This window comes from Haliaeetus albicilla, chromosome 17, assembly GCF_947461875.1.
Source record: "Haliaeetus albicilla chromosome 17, bHalAlb1.1, whole genome shotgun sequence".
NCBI lineage: Eukaryota > Metazoa > Chordata > Aves > Accipitriformes > Accipitridae > Haliaeetus > Haliaeetus albicilla.
In genome coordinates, this window is record NC_091499.1 from 8,016,064 (window position 1) to 8,038,339 (window position 22,276).

Genomic DNA, 22,276 nt, shown 5'->3' on the forward strand with positions numbered 1-22,276 from the left:
TTTAGTGAAAAACCCTACAAAATAGCAAATTTTGATCTCTGGCAGAGAGTGCTTTGGTTGTCATGATTTCGTCTGTTCCCACATAATACACTATACACCATACTACCATATGCTGCTATACCATATTCCACGAGGAGCCAAAACAAGCCGCTTCTAGGCTGTTTTGAAGAACCCATAAGCAACTGTCCCATAACACAGTAAATCACTAGATAGAAACAAACACTGTTGGACAGCTTAGAAAAACATGTTTTCTATTTATTTAAAAATAAGTTTGTAGTTACTACATTGCAGTGACAGTAATTCTTACACATACATTCTAGTTTGTATAAAAGGATTCAAAGTATTATGCATCAAAACTAACATAGAAAGTGTCCACATAACAGTAAAGAAATTTCCAATCCATATGTACAAAAAGAAAGGGCACTGTTATCCTGGTGAGATACTTCAGGTTATAACATGATAATCCAGATTTCTGGAAGAAAAAAACCTTGATAAAGCTAAAGAATTATAGTTTCCAAAACTGTTACTCATTACATACAACAGATTTGTGTTTTACATAATTCTGTACAAAATAAGCATAATTTTTAATCTGAAAATGTGTCAGTTTGAAAATTAACCTTTCTAGGTCATTTCCTTGAAGTTGAGCTCCATTCTATACATATTTAAACATTATGACAGAATTTAATTCACACAAGATCATTATCCAGTTGTCCGCCACACTCTGCAGTTTTAGTATGGTCCAAAAATGTAACTTCTGTACGGTCTCAATGTATTAGCAAACCAACACACGCAGTTGTAAGCACATAATAGTACATGTACATCATACAGGCATGTGTACATGATAGGTACTCATATTTCTTTCTACTCCTAATTTGTATGACCTCATTCTTTGTTCTTTCAGGGCAGAAATTCATAGTATAGTACTACCTTCCCTCCCTAAAATGTATCATTTGCATTATTTGAAGTGAATTTCCTGATGTATTTATCTGCATTAAAAAGGATCCAAATGACTACTTGTCTTGCTACCTACCTCCTAAAAGCTATATTTATTCACCTTTATTTTATTGCAGCATATAAGGTTTCTCTCTGGAGTGCCTTGAGGCTGTTATAACCTTGGGAAAAGGGGGGGGGGGGGGGGGGGGGGCGGGGAAGGCAGCTAATCACCTTTTTCTGCAATTTAAGATGTCTTTTAATCTAGCTTTCCTGGTGTGTTTCCTCCTCTAACACACTGTAAAAATTACACGGCTAATTCCCACATTAAAATTAACACAAATGCAAGAGTACCCGGACGTTAGCTCTAGTTTAAAAGCTACCTGTTATTTCCCCCAGACATAGTAGAAAGTGTACAAGCTGTATTCCCGATTCAAAACCAGGAAACTACATAAGCTGTCACTACCAGATTTGTTACTGGAAACACATTGTCAAGCCTTGGCCAATTTTATGAAGTTTAATATGCTCTCCTCTGCATATGAACAAGCATGTATATACAATAATTTACAGCAGAAAACTAACAGCCCTTTTATCGGTTGAATATCTAGGTCCCCTTGGAAACAATCTGTTACAAGAACTTCAGGGGTAAAAGAAAATACATTATATAGTAATTTTACACAGTTAATTTGCCTTCATTAGGTAGTAAACAGAAAATGAGCTTTTGCTGTTTCAAGGTGAGGTTTTAAAGCCCTCTACCTTCTGTATCACAGCACTGTTGCAGAGTTGTATTTAAATTCTTGTTAAACACTTAACTCTCTTTAAAAAAAAAAAAAGGCAAAAAGGAAAACCTTTGAAAAACTACTGTGGACAAAATATACTACATTAGAGTAAGGTAAGGACTCAGGACATAATGTAATTATTGTGGTATGGCTGTATCTTGACTGACCAGCAATATGTTAAAATTACCTCAGCAAGATTCGCATGCTTCAAATTAAATGCAAACGTTGATGAAAGTGAGCTTGCAAACCTCCAACCTACTATGCAAGTACAGGGTGAAAGGGTCCCATCCAGTTAAGCCTATTGCTTTTACAGAACCAGTCAACCATTTAACATGTGCCTAAATTCAAATTATATGCTAAAGCACTTACTTGTAGTCCTTGGACCAACAAATGTGAGCAGAAGATTTAACAATGTGGTGTCAAAATTGTAACGAGCTTGAAGTTACCGAATGGACAGACTATTTTTTTGTTGTATGTAGTCTTTTGGTAAGACAAAAGCCTCTGGCACAGAATCAGAATTGGTACTTGAAAAATGTTTGTACAGCAATACAGTGAATAAGTTGCCTCTACACTACAATTCTTTTCTTTATAGCTATTAATATATCCTACGTGCTGCATCAGGGTCCTTTATCAATTAATAGTTTTACAAATATTAAGCCATAGTAATACTTAACTCAACCAACTCAATCTTACAAGTCTATCAACAAACTGATCACATGTACAAACCGGACACTGTACAAATAAACATATGTAAATCTATATCACAGCAGTCTAATCACTGGAGGAAGACATTTTTCTGTAAAGTTGTATCACTGGTCATTGCCGAGTGACAAAGAGCTCTCTAGTTCAATATTGACAATAATGAACACTACTGTGGTAAAATTTAAGTTCAGTTCCCAGAGAACACACTAACAACAGAAACAAAATGGCTAAGAGTTGTTAAGTATGTTAGGCACAGATACAATGATTTCGGTTAAACATTTAGAGCACACTGGTATCACAGAAACAGAAGTTATTTCCTCATCAGTAGTTAGAGAACACACTGTTATTATTAAGATACCACTCAGCGGTAAATACCAATTTTAACTTTTCCCAGTATAGAGCAGAAATACCAGAACAGTACCCTCATATCCATGTCAAATATAAAAGAATTTAATGAATAAAACTGCGTTAATTGCTGCCAGGTCTGTAAGATTGTTTGTGTGTATATGACTATGAACCTATGTTATTTACAATGCAAATGTGAAACAAGCACATGAGATTTTGATACTCCGTTTTCTGAACCAGTTGTTAGGTACTTGAGATGGCATTATAAAACATGCATATAACTACAGTTCTTAAATTATTTCAGAACACTGACCAATAGTTTATTGCTCACATTAAAAAACTTAAGACTTTGTAATCAAAAGCTCTTTTTCTGTGTTGATACAGTATGCCACAATAACCTCAATTAATACATTTTTCCCCGACCAAAATGCACAGTCTGATGGTGACTAAAGTCTCATAAATAAAGTTTGCAACCTAGTGAAATTAAATTATAAAAATATAACTTTTAAATAAATCTGGTATTAATTTCTAATAAATTTTTAGTGTTGTTTCTATAAAAAAATTTGATGCAAATTATCCACAATTTATTTTAAAAGGAAAAACATTAATGTGCCTAATATGAATTAAAAAATTACTGGCTAAAGTCACCAATATTACTGGGTGGGAAGCAGTACCCATGTTCTGCAGGTAAGGCCTTCTATTCTCGTAAAATTAAGATGTACAATTTTCTACCTACTGTTAAGGGAACGTATATTATTTCAGTCTCCAAAACTTACATACAAGGTATTTTTGATATATAAATATATACATAAACATGCCATATAAAACATTATTACAAATGGAGTAAATACAGAAGCTGAATTTTAGATATAATCTATTTCATATATTACAATGCAGATAACATCAGGAAATTACACATTTTCATATGATTGCCTTCATCAGTGAGATTTGACAAAATTAACAAGTAGAACCAATTAGCTTTGAATTGTGAAGCTGTATTGCAACTGTACAACCATAGCTTGTTATCTTACCACATGTTTAGTGACTCCATTTTAATTGAGTGATACAAGAAATACCTGGTAGAACAAAAATAAATATACCAACAAATGAAATGCAAACTAATCCCTGCTCCCCAAATTCATATCCATAACAATTCAAAGAGGATCTGGAAAATATTTTAGTCATTTTTTGTAGCAAAATACATAATGAACTACATAAAACTAGGTATGGTGGACACTAATTTGCTACCCACAGTAGCACATTTCTACTCCTCTTGGTGCCAGATGCCAATGTTCTTTGTCCAAACATTTAAGCTTTTTTTTGTAACAGAAAATAAAGAGTGAAGAATCAGGCCGCAAATATGTATACAGAATCTGTGCAAATTTTAGGTCTTAATTCTGTATGCCCTCCCTTCCAGATATTGCAGACGATGTTTAAAAAAAAATAAATATTATTATTAAGTAAGGGTGTACAGAATTGAGGTTTCATTTCAGGTTTATTTTTTCAACTAAGTTAGGGTCACACACAAAAAAAATCTTTCACACTACCCAAACTTCCAAAATAATGTATAACCAGAAAATTTTGGTTACATTTTTGTACCATACCAGATCTCAGAAAATATGACTACTTCTGTATTTTTTTTTCCTTAAAACTGGACAATACTTTTTTAAGTGATAGAAAATGGTATTAAAGTTTGTTTGTAAAGGTATAAAATAACTAAATGTACCATAAACAAATAAATAACTGCTTTTCTTTTCCAGAGCAGTACATATAACAATACATTCCCCTAAGTCATATAGTTATCATTTACAATAGACAACTTAATTTTACTAAGGATGCAAGAAATAATAGAATACAAGGCACAATCATTAAATGGAATTTTTCTTTAGGGTGTATATTGACTTATGTCAGCGTGATATACCATAAAAAGTGCAGAAAAAACACAATGTGCAATGAGACCACTGTATAAAACATGATTGCATAAAAAGTGATTTGGCCTTTTAACCTTATTAATTGAAAATAACCAATCTTCCCCTTAAAATTAAACTATAAAGTATGACATTTTAAAATTTATTTTCAATTCTAGTGCTATCTAAAAAATCCTGAAAAAAATTTATACCTGGGTAATATTTTATATGTATGTGTTTATGTATATATTAATATATACACATACACTCTTCTCTGTAGGTCATTTTAGCCTCTTAAGCATGTCTAAAGTTGTAGAAACAACAATCAATCTGGATCAGAAAGTAAACATCGTAATTCCATACCTGTCCTGTAATTTCCTTGAATCCTTTAACCAATTATACATTTTGTCTAAAACATCTCTGTCAAAGGACCCCACCAGTGCATTATTTTCTACCAAAAGTACCAAAAACGATACATTTCAGAACAATGTTAACAACTTACTATTTAAAACAATACACAGCTTTTATCACTGCAAATGGTATGCTGTACTGACACTCAAAAAGAAAGAAAGGCTTTCCACTGCACTGATTCTCAGTCTTTGGCACAATAAACAGAGATTTAGTGATTGATACAAGAATCAAGGTCTGAAAAATTAGACATTAGTCAAACTTTTTCCAATGTGGATATATATATATATTTGTGATTACATTTTTGCTATGTTTGGCAGAACTTGGATAAACCAACAGCCTGTGCTAGGCTTCTTTTGCAGTTGAATGTTCCATCACAACTGAAATTAAGCATTTTCAGATCAGCAAAGTTTGGTATTTTTGTATTGAATAGAAATGTGAGTGAATTTACTGCCACTTTTTGCCAAAATCTGCCTTCCTAGGCAACTTGACTTTACAATCAAAGTGTACCTTGCTTGGTCAAAAATAGACTTCTGTTTTCAGTTTGTGGCATTAAAAGTTCTATCACCTTTTTTTTAATTGTGTGGAGATACTACGCACTACTTGAGCAGAGTAGCTCTCAACTCTGTACGTCAGTCAGAAATTGCTTCAATTATTCTCAACTGTGAACAAAATGACTGTTGAAATGCATAACCTGTTTGGAGGGCAATAAATAGCAAAAGTTTAAAATATATATTTCTTTCAAAGAATGTTCTTTCAGTTTATTTTTTGCTAAATTTTTCTCCCCAAATCAGAACATATTCTTCTAACCCATAATAGCAGCAGGGAAGCAGAAGTCTGTTCTGCTGTTCCTTAACTGTACCTGCTTCATAGCATTCTGAAGTAAAACCCTTGGTAAAAATCACCAACCAATTAAATTAGCTTTTGCTTTTTCAGTCAACTTTCGGACTCTGCCTCTGCTAGATGTTCCAAAAGTTAAGGAGGTGTCTTCAAACAATAGCTGCCTTTGCTCTTCCTCAGAGTCATCTTCATTGTAAAAGGCTGTCCTCCTACCCTGGTTTCTAGTTCTCATGTGAGGTTCAGAATCTTTAAGCTCTTCAGACCCCTCCTCCATAGGCTCATCTATCTTTTTCCTCCTGCTTCTTGTTTGCATTTTAACATTTGCAGGAACTAAGAGGTCCGAGCCTGGCTGATGGGTCTTTATCTTCCTTTTTGGCTTTCTACCCCCACGGCCTTTTTTTTGTAACAAGTCTTCCTTCATATTATTTTCAGAAAGAGAATTGCATGCAGTAGAAGCAGAGGCTTCTTCTGGTATATCCCTTGTGGTCTGGATTGTATTCTGCTCTACCACCTTTTGCTGTTCAACCATTTGTAGCTTTTTTGGTTTTCTGCCTCTTTTCTTGTGCACCACTTCACAGCTACTGTTATTAGTCTCCACCTTCGGTTTCCGTCCGGGACCTCTTTTAACTGGAGGTTTTGAAGGCTGTCCTCCATGTCCATTTACCTGAATGCTTCCTGATGCCAAAGCATTATTCCTGCAATCTACTGTAAAGAAATGAGAGTACCTATCACATAACAGATTTGCATTTACATTCATTTTCACACTGCCTTAATAAAACTCAACTAAAATATCTGAATGGATTCACAGTGATTGCCAATCTGTCAAAATCTAAGAAACCCAAAGTAGAGCTCAAAGAGCTTCATTCCAGTATGCAATGAGGACTAACTTCTAGTTGCGTTTAGTTCAAGTTAGCTTGAAGAAACAAAGACGAAAAAAAGAGAGAAAGAGCGAGAAAAGAAAAAAGAAAAAACAAAGAAGGAAAAAAAGGAAACAGCTCAAGTGTTTTTCTTGGCTGATACAGTGGACAGAAACTCCTATTCGGTATTTGCAACAGCAAAAATTTGCTCAAAAAGCATTGCTGCAAGGATCAGGAATGCTTCACAGCAGGTCATCTCTGGAGAAATTAAAAAGTTTCTTTCAGCCTGAGGTAGCATCCTTTATAGCCAGTTCATTAGACCAGGGTTATTTCAACAACAAGCGAGGAAAAGGATAGAAACATGGGAGACTAAGACACACACACAAAAAAAGGCATGCCACTTGCACAGATTTCTCACATTAACAGACACACCGCAGAAGGTATTTTCTTGGAGACTTTTATGGGCTATGAGTTTTTCTTAGGTAAGTGGTACTGAACCTCCTCAGTGAGGCATGTCACAGGACCTCTTATGGAAATGTCCTGCTACCACAGCCCTCGCCTAAAACGAGACCAGGAACAGACTTAGAGCTGGCATGATAATTCATCCAGTCCTTTGATGGAACATCCATGCACAGCTCCTGCTGTGTTCAAATGTGCCCCATCATGCACTAAAAGCACAAGCCTCCCCTATCATACAAGCAGATGTGCAGGAGAGTCAGGATCACGTCAACAACATGACCACGATCTCTGACATGACCAAACATCCAGTTGTGCAATGGGTGCATATTTAGCCATGCAATGTAGTAACAGCGGAGGCCTTTGTGAGAAAGCTTGCAAGGAATGGACAGATGATTTAACTTATCAGACCACAAGCTGCTTTTTCAGAAGCATGGAAGAGTAAGAAAGAACAGATAATCCTCAGGGAGAGGAAGACTACAAGGAGTAACCAGATTAATTAGGTGGGGCCCAATTTGCAGGCTACTGTTTCTCCATCTCCAGAGAAAAGACTCTTACTGCATCTACCTGCTTCACAGCAGCTTTGTAACACTTCAAACCTCCTTCATAAACAGGAAAGCTTTTACAACTAGGAGATCTTATTTCAGTCCCTGCAGAAACTCTGAGTTTTAAGGTATCCAGACATAAAAGACCAAGCAAGTTCAGTCAGAAGATTACATGATACTTGGTCCGATCAATCCATACAAATATACTAAACAAAAGCAGTAAACACTGCATAGTTCTATTTTGATGTGGCAAAAAATGAAAGAACAAAGTTGCAGCTAGGATGCTCTGATCTTTATGCTCGTGGTTGTGGAGCGTGTCATCACACTCAGCGTTACTGACTCAAATATAACCCACGTAAGTTTTATTAGGTAAAACCCACAGGGTTTAAAGTGTGACCCTGCAGAAGTCTGCTTTGTTATGAGTTCTCAGATTCCATGACCCTTGTAATGATTTAAATGAAGGTACAGGTACGTTAACATATCAAAATTGGCTAGACAACAGAGTTATCACACCATGGAAATGGTGCTGAGTAGTCAAAATCGTGCTAACTTATCAAGAAGGAAACTAACTGTGACTTGAGTTGTTCCACTAGACTTCCCTATTCTGCTAAATCATAATGCATACTAATTTCCCCACCCACAAATTATCACAACTAAAGTACAACCCTACAGCCACTACATCAGTAACTGGGGGGAAAGTTGCAAAGAAACTTCGTACCTTGTTGATTAACAGTGGAAGATTTTACTTTGCGCTTGATCTGCTTCTCTTTCTCGGGATTTTCTCTTGTGGAGTTATTCCTAGTGTTATGACTGTAATCAGATTGACTAGGGATTGATACAATATTCTGGTTCTTGGAATGTTTGGTTGAATTCTCCAGTACTAGAAGGGCAAAAAGAAAATATTATTCAAGTTAAGTAGTTTATACCACATTCAATCTTATCTGGCTAAAAAGGAAGTCATGTTCTACTACAAAAAATTTGAATCAGTGATCTAGAAGTAAGAAAGCTTCCTGGATAAAACAACATAGCCTAACTTGTTCAGTTTTCCTCTGAAGAACCTCAAAGGCCCAGCAGCTTAAAAACAGAACCAGTCTTAATTGAGACAAATACATTAGATTCCCAAAAAGCAAGTTTTCTGTTTAAAAACATTCACAGCTTAAAAAAACCCCCAAACAATCAAAAAACCAACTTGCCTGACTTTCCCGACCCTGCAGCAGTATTAGGCTTTGTAATTAAAGGCTTTATTGTTAAAGGCTTTGCTCCTGAAGAAGTAGATGGTTGCTCTGTAACAGCCACATCTGTTATCCCCCTATTGCTTCTAGTGCGCACAAGGGAAGAGGTTTCAGCTGCTTTTCCATTCATCTGAGGTGGCGCATGTCTCAGTACTGCTGACCGTGCAGGTGCAGAAGATGAAGAAGTGGCAGAAGTTTCTGCCTTCAGCTGAGGTTTTATTAATCTCCTCTTCCTTTCAGGGCTGCAAAAGGAGTAACAATTTGTATCCCAGGTGACCACTTTTTTATTTTACAGGAATAAATAAAATTAAATGCTAGTGTCTGAGATTGTGGGAGTAAAACAATCATCTCCGTATGAAGTATGTTAAAAATATGACATTTACTGTGGAAATTCATGTAGTTGTGAGCCTCTGAAAAGTGAATCTTTACAATAAATGCTATAGTTACATGACAAAGCATGATGCCATCACTATCCTAACGATGCTGTTTTACTGTACATGTTTAGCAGTTATTTGAATTTTAAGCACTTACACTAGGATAGCTCTAAGTAAAGTTTAAAACTCTTCCACATCATAGGGACTTGCATGTCAAAGCTATCATTCTGCAATATAGGGAATAGTAAAGGAAGTATTAAGAAAAAAACCACACTAAATTCTGCTGTTTAGGTATGTCAAACTTGCGCAGCATTTCATGAATACTGTAAAGGAGTTAATGTACCTGGATGCAACACTACTGGAAACTGAGCTGCTTCTACTTCTTTTTTTCCTTCGTTTCTTTATTGTATTTCTTTTGTGAAAGCGTAGGGCTGATTTATAATCCGATAAAATAGAACTTATGTGTTCTTCAAAGAAAGCAGAAAGGCGCAAACTCATGCTGTAAATCTAAAAAAGAAAAGCCAGTAAACAAGTAAGTTTTATACTTTTCCAAAGCATCACTTTACTTATTTATCGTTGAACAATAGCTAGAGAAGTAAACTGATTAATATGGAAAAGTTTTAAGGAAATTTACAGTCTGCCTCAACAAATTTACACTAATCCATGTGTAGGTTTGCTTTAACTATTTTCATGGCTTTGAGAAGTGTATTACAACTGAAGATCACACACAAAAATTAGAAAAGTCACCTTCTCAACTGCCTTTCCAGAACGCATCCCTTTATAGCTTCAGTAGAAACGACAGAGAGAGATCCTTAATGGTATTTTACTGTATCGTACCCAGGGTCAAGAAATGTAATTTTCTTCTGTATCAAGCTGCATTCTTGTATCCTATATTTGAACATCAGTCTAGTCCTCTTATGGATGAATTGATACTATCAGTAAGTTGGTTCCAACAGGTACAATAAATGTATTAGAATTATGTAGATGCACATTCTTCTTCTTTGGTTTTTTCCCCTCTAGCCTTGGATGATTTAGAGAGAGACCCAACCAAACTCAGTTTAGATCACAACTAGTTATTTGAGCACAGTTGCTATTAATTCCGGAAACAAAACACACGGGAGTGAACTGTCTAGATGCTTTAAGAGGGGACACAGCACCTTCTTAGAATATGACACACAAAGACAGTATCAAACAGTTGCCTACCTAATGACACACCAGACAAACTGAGTGCCAGACTAAACAGCAAGTGTGACAGATTCTGCTTGCATTACTGGAGAGGACATCCGAAGAAATTTCGTAAGAAAATATATTAAAAAAACCATATAAAAAATGTATGTCTAATGTGCCAAGTAAAAAAAAAAAAGCTGATGGGTTTATGTTTACTCTTCAAGTAAGCATCAGTGATGTAAAGTAAGGTGCTAAAAATATCACTGAATGACAAGTCAGAGTAAAAACATCACCATTCAACAACTATGTGTTGCATGCACTGAAAGTACATAGGTTCTAGAATATTAAAATTCTTGACACCAGAACCTGCCATTTCTAAATAAAATAAAAAAGAGCTACAAGTTTACTACTACACCAGTCTGTTTGGAAGAAACGTGAAAAAATACGAAAATGTCAGAAGAATCTGTGAAACCACACGGAGCTAAGATACTGTCAAGCATTTTCCTATCTTGGTTTGAGGAGATCAAGAGGAGAAAGAAAAACCACAAAAGAACTCACACCTGCCCAAAAAGCCCTGCCCTTTGAAGCAACCAAAAGACAAGGGACTGATTCTTGGGCAGCCCAAACAGTGAGTGGGATTGGCTATTACTGACTGAAGAGAGATCTGTCACTGATCAGTTCTTCTTGCCAATCACCTACTAAGGAATTTTTCCCTGCGTTTAAGACAATAAAGTCCTGATGATTAATTTGCTATTTAGAACAGCCAAACATAAAAGCTATTAATAATTCTAGTCTAATACCTAATGCATATTAGTAGAAGAAAAGCTACACAGAAGCCTTGAACATGTGTAAGCATACATTTATAACTTTCACTGCTAACAGGTACTGCACCTACAAGTCAATCTGAGGGAAAATATCAACAACTCTACCACTGGCAGGGCATTTCAGTAGCAGCTCAGTAAGAACAGCTTTGTAGGCTCATGCTTTAAGTAAACAGTTCAGTTTCTCAGAAATCCTAAGTGCTTCATTACAATCTCACTGCATGCTGGTGAACAGCAGAGAATTTCATTATCCTCTACTCTTTATACCTGGCTATTTCAGCTTGGGGCAACCTCCAAAGTGGAGGAGTTTGGGGCTCTGTGTTTGTGTGTTTTGAAAAATCTAGTTTCTTCCGCAAAATATCAGTTAAATTCCACTATTGTATCCACAATCATGTTTCTACAAATCTTTCCTTCAATGTGGCTCTCCCTTTAGATCCACGTTCAAATACTTACTTTTGAAACACATTTACAGAATACCAGAACTTCAGGCATTTAAACAGCATACATTCCTTTCCTTTAAAATACAAAGCTACACTGCTTTCTCAGAAATACTCATGTTTAAAGATCAGAAATAATTAAACTCGTTTTTAAACTAATGAATTACCCCGTCTCTCTGTTTTTCTGTCCTGTATTTTTCAGATGTAAGTATTCCTTCAAACAACAACAACAAAAAAAAAAAAAGAAAAAAAAAAGAAAAAGAAAATGAAGTCTTACCCTTGATCTTTTACTTGGTGTATAGGCCTTGGAATTGCTGAAAATAAGTCTCACATCTTTACATAACTCCATCGGTGACTCATAGTTGCCAGCTTCCAGTGTTTCTCTAACAGTAGCAAAATCCATAGGAGTGTCAATAATATCTCTATAATCCTGTTAAGAAATAGCAAAGCAATGTATTACAATTTTTTTTCCCAAGCCTTAATGTATCATTTTCATTAGGATGCATTTGATAAACCTGTTTAAACCAAACGTCCTCTTTAAATAGGTATGGAAGACTGCTGAAGACATTTTGCTCCTTTGTACTCATACACAGCATAACTCCTCACAGACATGCTCAAAAGGATCACGGTTAGAAGTTAACTGATACAAGATTTAATTCATTTTGTAAACAGATTTACTGAAATACAGAGCTCAAAATTTTGTATCCTAAGGCTTATATTACTGACACACTGTTATGAAGACAACCGTGATATGAAAGTGTGACTGCAAGCCTTCTGGGTGGCTTAACAGCTCAAACTTGGTACTAAGCCTAATACTGTTTTTACATATTAGCTTTAAAATACGAAGTTTGAATATTTGAACCTGATTAAAGGTTTAGCACATCCTTGCTGAAACCTGAGCAGTTTCCCAAATGGAGACCTGGCAATTTAGGAAAAGTAGTAATAAAATAATGAAAGCTCCACAGGGTTAAATAGGACCCTGTTCAAGCCCATGACAGAACTTCTTTTCTAGGCTATGGAAGAAACAGGAATATACATATGACAAAGAGCTTAAATACCAAAATTAACCAAAGAGTTAACTTAATCCATCAGAGCAAATAGAACCTGTGTGAGTGCCTCCAAATGCTGAACAGGTTTGTGACACCAGGGAGCAGTGTTTCATGCCCAAGCCTAGTAAGGTGCTCACTTATTAGCTCATTTGAGGATCCCAGAGAAAAAGGGCCACTCGTGGTTGGCCACAGCACAAAGTTTAGGTTACTTCAAAAATCATGGTGCCTGAAAGCTGCGAAAGTCTCAGGACAGACCTCCTAGTGACTTCCGAAAGAGAAGCATTTCTTTTCTCTAACTGGGATGATTAATTTCCCCCAAGTTCATCACCTTAGAGTGGTATTTTAAAGAAAAACTTAGGATATGCTAGAAGAGCATGCAAAACCTTTGCTTTGTTACTTAAAGTAAAACTAGCCTAAAAGGCTAAAAGAGATCCAAGGCACCAAGGCTTCTGGTTCACTACAGTTCTTCAGTGGGTACTTTTTCTGCATCAAGCCCAGATGACTGTGATATGAAAATTACTTTTAGTTTTTATACTTCTGAAGTTAAAACAAAAAATTATCCATGACAACATTTGTCACATGCAACAACCAAACATATGCACTTTATGTATGACCATTTTCCACTCAGAAAAGGAAAAACACATCTTAACTGCAAAAGTTGCAATTTACTTAACACAGGCACCCCTGAACATAAAGCATTTTGCAACTAAAGCATTTAAGAGAGCAGAAGTCCAATTTCTTTTGAAATTATTTTAGAAAGACAATAAACATTATTATCAGGTGACAATCAAGCACTGAAAAAAATTTCTGTCAACAGAGCTGCCTAAAGTTTCAATTAAAAGAGTTGGAAAAATGGTCACAGTTGGAAAAAAAGCCCCACCTAACAACTGGATTATAACCAGCCTTCCTGTTCTAAAATACTCACTGGATATTCAAGGAGATCCACTGGTTGTCGAAACGGTTCAGAGTCTTCACACTGAAAAATGAGATTCAGCAGCTCCTGGCATTGCTTCTTCCATGACTGAATGTCATATGACTGAGCTCTATTACGTAGTCGCCGCTTTGGCTGATGATCCTGAAATGATAATATTGTCTGGTATATATTAAATGAACTAGCTGCTTTTACAAAATCAAATGGAAAAGGTACCCTGTAGGACATAAATTCTAACTAATGAATTCGTAACATGTAGCAGCACAGACAGAAATGCTTTTACATTGAACAGCTCAGTAGAACAACACATCACTTTAAGTTCAAAACTTTCCGAAAGCTGACATTACAGGATAATAAAAACATTTTCAGTTTTGCATTCCTTTGTTTACAAATGCATTTCTAATTATTTATAGCACTATGAATCATAAAAAAAAAAACCGTTACCTTTCTTTTTCTAGTGGAAGTTCCTGGCACATTTGTATCTTTCTCTTCTTCCTTTGAGCAAGATAATGAGTCGCATAAAAAGGTTAAAAAAATACAAGCATATATGAGTAGGTGAGTTCTTTTATATTTCACTTATAATTTGAGTCTTTACAGTTCTACCCCTGTCCCTCTACGAAGCACTTCATGAGACCGTCAGTTTTGAGAACGCTAAGAAGCGTGTATATTCTCCAGTAAACTGTTAAAGTTCTCTGCACTAAAGGAGGAGAGGAGGTTGGATTTCTACCCAGTTTCCCAGCTGACAAAAAGAAACATTGAATTGACAGAAAAGTACACCCCACTCCCTTACATTGACTGAAAAAAGTACTTTTGTATCCAGTAGGAGACAGCAGACCTGTTTCTCCAGTCTTTCAATGCCAATGTCTAAGACACAACCACTTACCTCATCAGAGTCAGACAACACTTTCTTCTTCATTGCATTGTACAATGGAATTATGTCATAGCAACTCTGGTCTCTGTGTAAAAAGAAATACATGCTAACATTTATTTTTGATCTTCACCTATGGAATCAACTGTATTTTGCCTAGGATAAGGACAATGTTTATGAAGCCATTCCCAAATAAAATGATAAAGTGTTTAGCGCTATATGAATACTAAGAGAACTGCAGTAATAAGAAAAGCTAATCTTCCGCTCAAAGCTGTAAAATATTATCTGCACTTTGTAAAATACAGACCACTTAACAGTGTCAGTGTTTTAAAATTAAAAATCATAATCCTTTACCATGGATTTATTAGCATTAGAAAAATTTAATACTATACCATATGAAGGGCTTTGGAGGCCACCTAGCTTTGTAAGAAACACTACAGCAGATTTAGCGTACAAAAGTGCAGTTTAATTATTTAATGCATTAGCACCCACAATGTAAGACATTTGAAATTTTATGTTTATTTGTGTAAGGCCTAACACTGTTATTGTATAAACCTGCATAATTAAATCAGCAAAACAAACACCAATTTTCAATTCCTGTACAACAAGGCAAACCCCTACACAAAAGCAAGCCCAAAGGTGTTCTGCTATGTAGCAATACAAACCACCAGAAAAAAGGAGTAAATACTCAGCAACTCTACACTGGAATCATAATCCATAATACAGGCCACTGCAATTATCACTAGAACAGCTGGGGGAGAAGGTGAAAAAAAAACAGTGAAGCACCACCACCCCACCCCCATTTTCTGCTGTTTAAAAGTCTTTGGTAACTTAAGAGACTAAGCCTTAGATTCTCAGAGGCATCTAGATGTTTCACTCTCATTAGGACCATGGGGGTTTGCCTTCCATGGTCTAGGACTTCTACCCTACAGTTAGAATCCTAAAACCCAAAAAGTCTGGGCTTTATATGCATTGCTAGTTCACTTAAATAAGTATATTAATAGGCACAAGCTATAAGCCATTATTAAATAAGAATAGCCACGTGTTGCAGTAATTTAGCTAAGCCAATTAAAAACACACACTTTGAAAAACCCTGAGCTGCTTAATTAATCAGAAAACCATCACATAGAACAAAGATGTTAAAGATCAAAATGAGTAATAGAGAAGCCCTTTAGATACACCTTTAGGAACAGATATGTATTTCACTAGAACTTTTAACATCTGAAACAGTTAAGTATTTTTCACTCTCCAGCCAGTATCAGAAACCACAGGCACTGAAGTTATCAAAGATTTATGCATAGAGTCAAAGTCCTAGATCTCCAACTACATAATGCAATTCTCATGTTTTTAAGAACACAAAAAATAAAAAAGAACAACATTCAATTTAACACCGAGAAACTAAATCACTAAAAAGGTCATTATTTTTCTTAAACCAATTAAGTATCTTGCCATTTCTACAAGGTGCGAACAGCGGCATTCACTGTGTACAAGCAAATCAAGGCAGTGGACACACTCATAAGCTCTCCTTACAAACTTTAGGTCTGCAGATGTGTCAACTGACTGTGAAAAATCTGAAACATTGCTCATTGAGTTTTTCTATAGACAAAATAAAAAAGAACATTTGAAAAGACAACTACTATTTCTGTCGACTACAAAGCCTCCAAATAAATTTTAAAGACTTTGTAATTAAATGCCCACAATTATGTTAACATAGGCAGTATTCAAACTCAAAACAAGAATTCCTCTCTTACCTATAAATATATCACTCCATGAAGATACTCGGACCCATTTTTATCATTTAGCAGAAAGTCTCTTGAAATAAAATGCCATGCCAATCTATGCCAATCAATGTATTATAAAACTTCATCTTGTTTTGCAAACTTTTGTATTCTTTGTCAAGATAAGCTTTAGTCTTTTCTGCCCCAACAGCAGACAACAGACTAATTCAAGCTGCAGAACTATCTCACTTTAAAATTCCGGTCTTAAAAGGCTAAACACCTTGCTAAGAGACAGGAATAACAACAGACCTACTAAGCAACTCACTTTATGAAGTGTAGCAGAAGATCTGTGACAAATTTGGCAGATTTGACGATAGGACTTCCAGGTTCATTAAACGTGCGAGTATTATGTTCTATGTACCGGACTTCCCACATTAATGAAGAAAGGCGCCTGTATATGAAAGGAGGAAAGAGGGGAGGGAAAGAAAACAAAAACAAAAAACCCCAGACTTATTTCTAGCAATGTATATGAAACAGGAGAAAAAGCTTTACATCCTTCTTCCAATGTATTATCCCATTTATCTTTTTTTTTTTACATTAAATCTGAAAACATGCACACTTTGATATGTTGCCCCGTGTGACCAGCAGAAGGCAGCTTCCTCAGGCTTCCTGCTCTCATGTTATGTCCTGAGTTAAATTATACAAATAGCTTTAAGAATATACAGCTGACACTCCTTGGGAAAATTCAGCTGTAATGCTTCAGCTTTTATTATTCCTTTATGATATACATAACCCACCCTATATGGCCTCTTAAGCCACAGCTGAGAATTAACAAAATAGTAATAAAAAAAAATTATTCGAAGTACACATTTTTCTGACAGATAGACAACGATCAGATTTCCTCACATAGCTCTGATTTAATGACCTGACTACAGAATAGCCACATTATGAAAAATGATGCACAAAAGCAAAAATAACTGAAAAAAATTAGATTCAATCTAAAAAGATACGATAAAAAAAAGAAAATACATACTATTTCAAATAAAAAGTCTGACAGCATAGAAGTTACAAATATATACAATCTTCTATTTTCATACTAGCAAAATATGATGAAAAAGAAATGCTGCACAAGTGTTTTGTAGAGTGAAGTGGGGGATCATTTAACATGTTTAGCGTAGCGTAAGTGTTTAGATGGAACTTAATCATGTTTATGGGTCCAGCATTTAGTTCTATATAATGCCAGTAGTGACTGGGAAAGATCGTATTTTTCTGTTTTGTTTTGCATTTTTTAAAAACATACAGGCATGCTAAGACTACTGGTTCAGAAGAGAAAAAAAAATGTTTTAAGTTAAGCCTCATGAAAACCGACCAAAATCACATGTGATCTGAACAATCCCTCCTGCAGAATGCCAAGGAAAAAAATGTCAATGGAAAGGACAACACAAGGTGGTTGCTTATTACCTAGCCAGGCCTTGACAATACCACAAACTACTAAAACCAGGTTTACTGAAGGAGGTATGCTGATTACCAAAAATAACTGCTTACTCTTTTGACAAGAGAAACAAAATCCAGCAAAAAGTCTTTGCCACGTCTGATTGCAAAGTAGTACATTATAGAAGTGAAAGCTGGATTACCTTATATCACACAATAAACAGGAAACAATAAGTGTGCATTATTGCATTATAATGTGTAAAAAAAACAGGGCATTTTTTGAAAATGAGACGTAATTTTAATTTAAAATTCAATCTTCAGTTAGCACACATGAAGTACTACAAATTAACTTTGAAATTTGGCCCAAAACAAAACGCTATCCATGTTTATTCAAAACAAGTATTAGGAGGGACACTGATTTTCAAGCCAGAAATATCCCAAGAACCAAAGGAAACAGAAGTAATTTAAAGGAGCATACTCCTACATAGATAATATTTACTGCAAAAAAATACAGCAATTGCAATCATAGTTCAGGAAAATATCAAAACAGTGTCAAAAAGTTAAAACTTATTTTTGTTGCTGTGCAACAATTTAGAATTTCAAGGCCAATAATTTAAGAAGTTATTTTCTGTGTAGCTCCTTAAGTGATAATGCAACTTTTTTTTTTTTTTAAAGTGCATTAGGACAAAACCACTTGATATATTTCTGAGGTTTCTCTTATTAAAAAACAGATTTAAATTATAAAGTGGAAACTTAATTCTTTTGACTAAAAGTCATTTTACTGACCTCGTCTCTAGTCCTGCAATTTGAATCTCACATGGAACAAGTAATTTGCATAAGCAGGAAATCTGAATGCCACATAATTCTAAAATACATCTCAGAGAAGTTCAATCCTTTTTTAAAGCTTTATAAAATGGAAACCTAGATCAAGGATAGAAGATGGGAGAAATGGAAAGTGCACACCTGTTCCCATCTCCTAGTTGGGTATTACAAGACAAAGAGCTACCAAAAATATGGTGGCAGTATTTCACAGCAGGAACTGAGACTTGGATCTAACCTGTAAAATCTGCTTTCCAGTCTTTGTTTAATGGTACTGAGGTCTGTGGGATATGCCACAACAGTGCAATACATCGGGTAAGCTTGAAGATCCACAGGTGCCACAAACGCAGAAGCAATATCTAGATGAAAAAAACCAACACAAACAACAAACAAAAAAAAACAAACCCCAAAAGTTATATACCACAAAAGTCCCTTAGCAGTTTCAGGATTCACCCCCTGCAACACATGCCATTTCTTCATGCTTGAAACACATAATACTTTCCCCAAAATAACAACAACTACTCCTCTAGATATTCCGAACAATTTGTGATGTTCTACATATAGAAGTGCTTGCGAAGGTCTATGCTGTAAGTATAATCCCTGCAGTGACTACCCATTCTGTCATGCATGAAGCACCACACTCCTCAGAGACATGGCAAGTGCGTGCAAAATACACACACTTGAAAAGTAGATTTAAATGTATAAATTATACAAACATGAAGACATGCAATTCAGTATTGTTATTTACAACACAGGCTCATTTAATTTGGTTTTATACTGCCACTCTCCCATCTTCAAAGCAATTCATTAAATTCTTACCATAAAAGTTACAGTACTATTTCAATCTCATTAAGATATGGGGAAAATCCACACTCAAAATAGAAACACAATCTCCTGTGCCTATCGAACAGCAAAGAAGCCTTCTAAAATCAATCCACCATAATGCTAGAAGACTGCTGAGCAATTTAAGTCTGTGCACCTACAGAAACTTGGTTTCTTCCTCCTGTGCTTAGAAGCATCCTGAGTGCTTAGACACATCATTCTAACATTTTATACCTCAAGGGCCAATACCATAATACAAAAACATAAAAAAAACCCAACCTTTAAAGTCTCTCTTGAAAGTCTTTAAAAACGGAAAATATGTTGTTGCTAAACAGACTGCTCTTCTTCTAAAAGCTGTTTACTTACTCTTACGAACATTCTAGCAACTGCTCCTTTGTATCGATATGCACCACGTATGCTATAGTTAAATCCGAAACTAAGCAGTATGCCATACAACGTAATGCAAAACATAAACCCACTACTCTTAGACACAGTGAAAACAATGAAACTTTCATTTCCTCACAGGTTTTTTTTAAATGAAATTCTGTAATTTGGATAACTACACTGTATGGATATTTCCTTTCTTTTGGAAGCAAAGGGAAGCTTCTTATGCAGTATGTCACCAAAAAAGCCATAATGTGGAACATTTAGGTATCAGAAGTATTTTGAGAGTTAACGAGTTTTCTGGCTTTTTTGAAACTTGTCTTAGCTTGCTTCCAAGTACTTCAAAAATCAGTTAAAAAATTAATTATCTGTGACAATTTATATATTTACTTTATGACCATTGTTACCCCAAAACCTAAGACTGCTGACTTAACACAGTTTGCTCATCACAAAATACACAAAAGACTTAGGATTCAGCCTGTATTTCATTGATGGATCTCCATGTCAGACACCCATCTTTGATCACGGAAATGTTGCAGTAATGTGCTAAATGTTTTAACAATTACTTTTTCAGAAGCTGCCTGTAAAGAGTAATTGCCCTACAACCAAATAGCAAGAGGCTTTTCCTAAGTTAGTCAGTTACTTTTTCCTCAACATTTTGCACAACTAAAGCAAATGGGAATTAGAAAAGGGTAAATCTACAAGTAAGTATCCATTCTCTCAAAGTACTTAAGATTCCCCACCCCCATCTGCCTGTAATATAGTTAATATTCTATTCATCATGAAGTTTCAATTTTAACCCCAATAAGAGCTTGTGGCAGCTACAGTAAAAAACCAAGTACTTGTTTTTAGCATGTAAACCCCAAACCCCTAGCATATGTCAAATTATGTACCAAAAAGCAATAGTCACCTTTGAAAACAGTAGAAAATTTAGGCTTTCTATGTACTCACTATATTAAAAATTTAAAAATGTGCAATGAGAAAGTTTTGTTCCAGTTAATCACGAAGTAAAAGGTGTATTTTATCACATTCATTTTGGTAATTTCAGAAGTACACATGAGCATAGTCTGAAAAATACAACACAAAAAACACTTCCCATATTATTCAGGATTTACCTAGAGTCATGAGTTGGTTTATCCCTGCAATAATTCTGTCACACTCCTCATCTCGGGTCCTGGAACCCCACTCTCCATCAAGAGGTTTGTAGAGCAGCGTTCTACGTTCATCATCTGTTAAAGGAACACTAGTTCCCAGTTCTTCTGGAAACACAGCTAGAATGTAACATGAAAACTAAATAAAACATAGATCTTTGTATCTTGTGTAATACATATACCTGTAATTCAAAGATATATAACATCATTTTACTAACGAAAACAAATGCATAGTTCTTGATTTGCTCAAAGACCTACTGGATGCATCCAGCATCCTTTCTGTATATTGTTGTATGTTAAATTTAAATCCTTACAATGCAGTTTGGTGTAAAGTCCTCCGTGTTTTTCCTCTTCCAAATAGCTAATTGTAGAATTTATTTTAGAGCCAACTAATACTCTCCTTTATCACAGTTAAAGTTTGTGTTTTAGTATCACTTTAGTAGTTTGTTTGGGTTTGTCTAGGTTTTTTTAAACGCAAATTCTTGGTAATAAATTATTTTGGTAATGAATGGTTGATAATTTTCAGATGGAGTTTAAGATAATGACTTTGATGATGCTAAAACATTCTCCAGGTAGTGGTTCCACCTTGTCACAGTTTTGTGAAGTCAAATGCTACAAGCAGAGCTCCTGAGCAAGCAAATTAAAAGTGCCATCACCCTAGCATTCTTGAGGACCTACCAACTTTGACAACTCATAACCTAACAGCAGATTTTCAGTATGACACAAAGTGCTCCTCTTCAAAAAAAAAAAAAAAAAAAATTAAAGGAAGGTGTAACAGAAGTCAGTATTTGTGGATACAGTAAAAGAAAAAATCAGGTTCAGGTTTGGTTATCTGCCTATTTTAATTACTATTTTAGTCATGCTATCACTCTAACTTCTGTATTTTACTTATGACAAAGAGGTACCCATTAAAAGAAGGGTTGAACTGAAATGAAAAGTTGAAATGGACACATTTACAGTTTAAAAGAATTAAGAGTTATTTACAGTTACTTATGAGTGACAATATTATCAAATGTTTCCTAGGACACAAGCAAAAAATGCTGATTCTACTACATTTTTTAACTAGACCCATATGAAATCTTCCAAAAAAAACTAAATGAGAAAGAAGAAATACTACGTTCTTGCCTGTGAACAGTGCCCATGCTATGCTGTCCACTCTGCAGCATGTCTATCTGACACACATGCTGGGCCAGACAGGGAGCAAATCCTACTATTATCAAACTATCTCACAGGAGCATGTTGCATCTTCAATGCACTGAATGTCTGCTGACAGGTCTCAGAGTAGCCAGTTTCCTCAAAGCTG

The 22,276-nt window shown here is 35.4% G+C and overlaps 1 protein-coding gene across 2 annotated transcripts in view; it reads right to left on the minus strand.

Annotated features, from left to right (window-relative positions):
* Positions 1 to 234: 234 nt before the first annotated feature.
* The window catches only part of PHIP (pleckstrin homology domain interacting protein), a 117,763-nt gene continuing 95,721 nt past the window's right edge, over positions 235 to 22,276 (minus strand). The window contains exons 30-40 of one of the 2 annotated variants that reach the window (XM_069804712.1): positions 20,938 to 21,093; positions 18,855 to 18,975; positions 16,692 to 16,817; positions 14,664 to 14,736; positions 14,225 to 14,275; positions 13,775 to 13,924; positions 12,078 to 12,230; positions 9,719 to 9,882; positions 8,963 to 9,243; positions 8,488 to 8,649; positions 235 to 6,613 (exon numbers count right to left, since the gene is read on the minus strand). In XM_069804712.1, the coding sequence (XP_069660813.1) occupies positions 5,973 to 6,613; positions 8,488 to 8,649; positions 8,963 to 9,243; positions 9,719 to 9,882; positions 12,078 to 12,230; positions 13,775 to 13,924; positions 14,225 to 14,275; positions 14,664 to 14,736; positions 16,692 to 16,817; positions 18,855 to 18,975; positions 20,938 to 21,093 (2,078 nt within the window). In that variant the 3' untranslated portion in view covers positions 235 to 5,972. Of the gene's footprint in view, positions 6,617 to 8,487; positions 8,650 to 8,962; positions 9,244 to 9,718; positions 9,883 to 12,077; positions 12,231 to 13,774; positions 13,925 to 14,224; positions 14,276 to 14,663; positions 14,737 to 16,691; positions 16,818 to 18,854; positions 18,976 to 20,937; positions 21,094 to 22,276 lie in introns of both variants that reach the window. The other variant, XM_069804711.1, reaches the window with a different exon arrangement.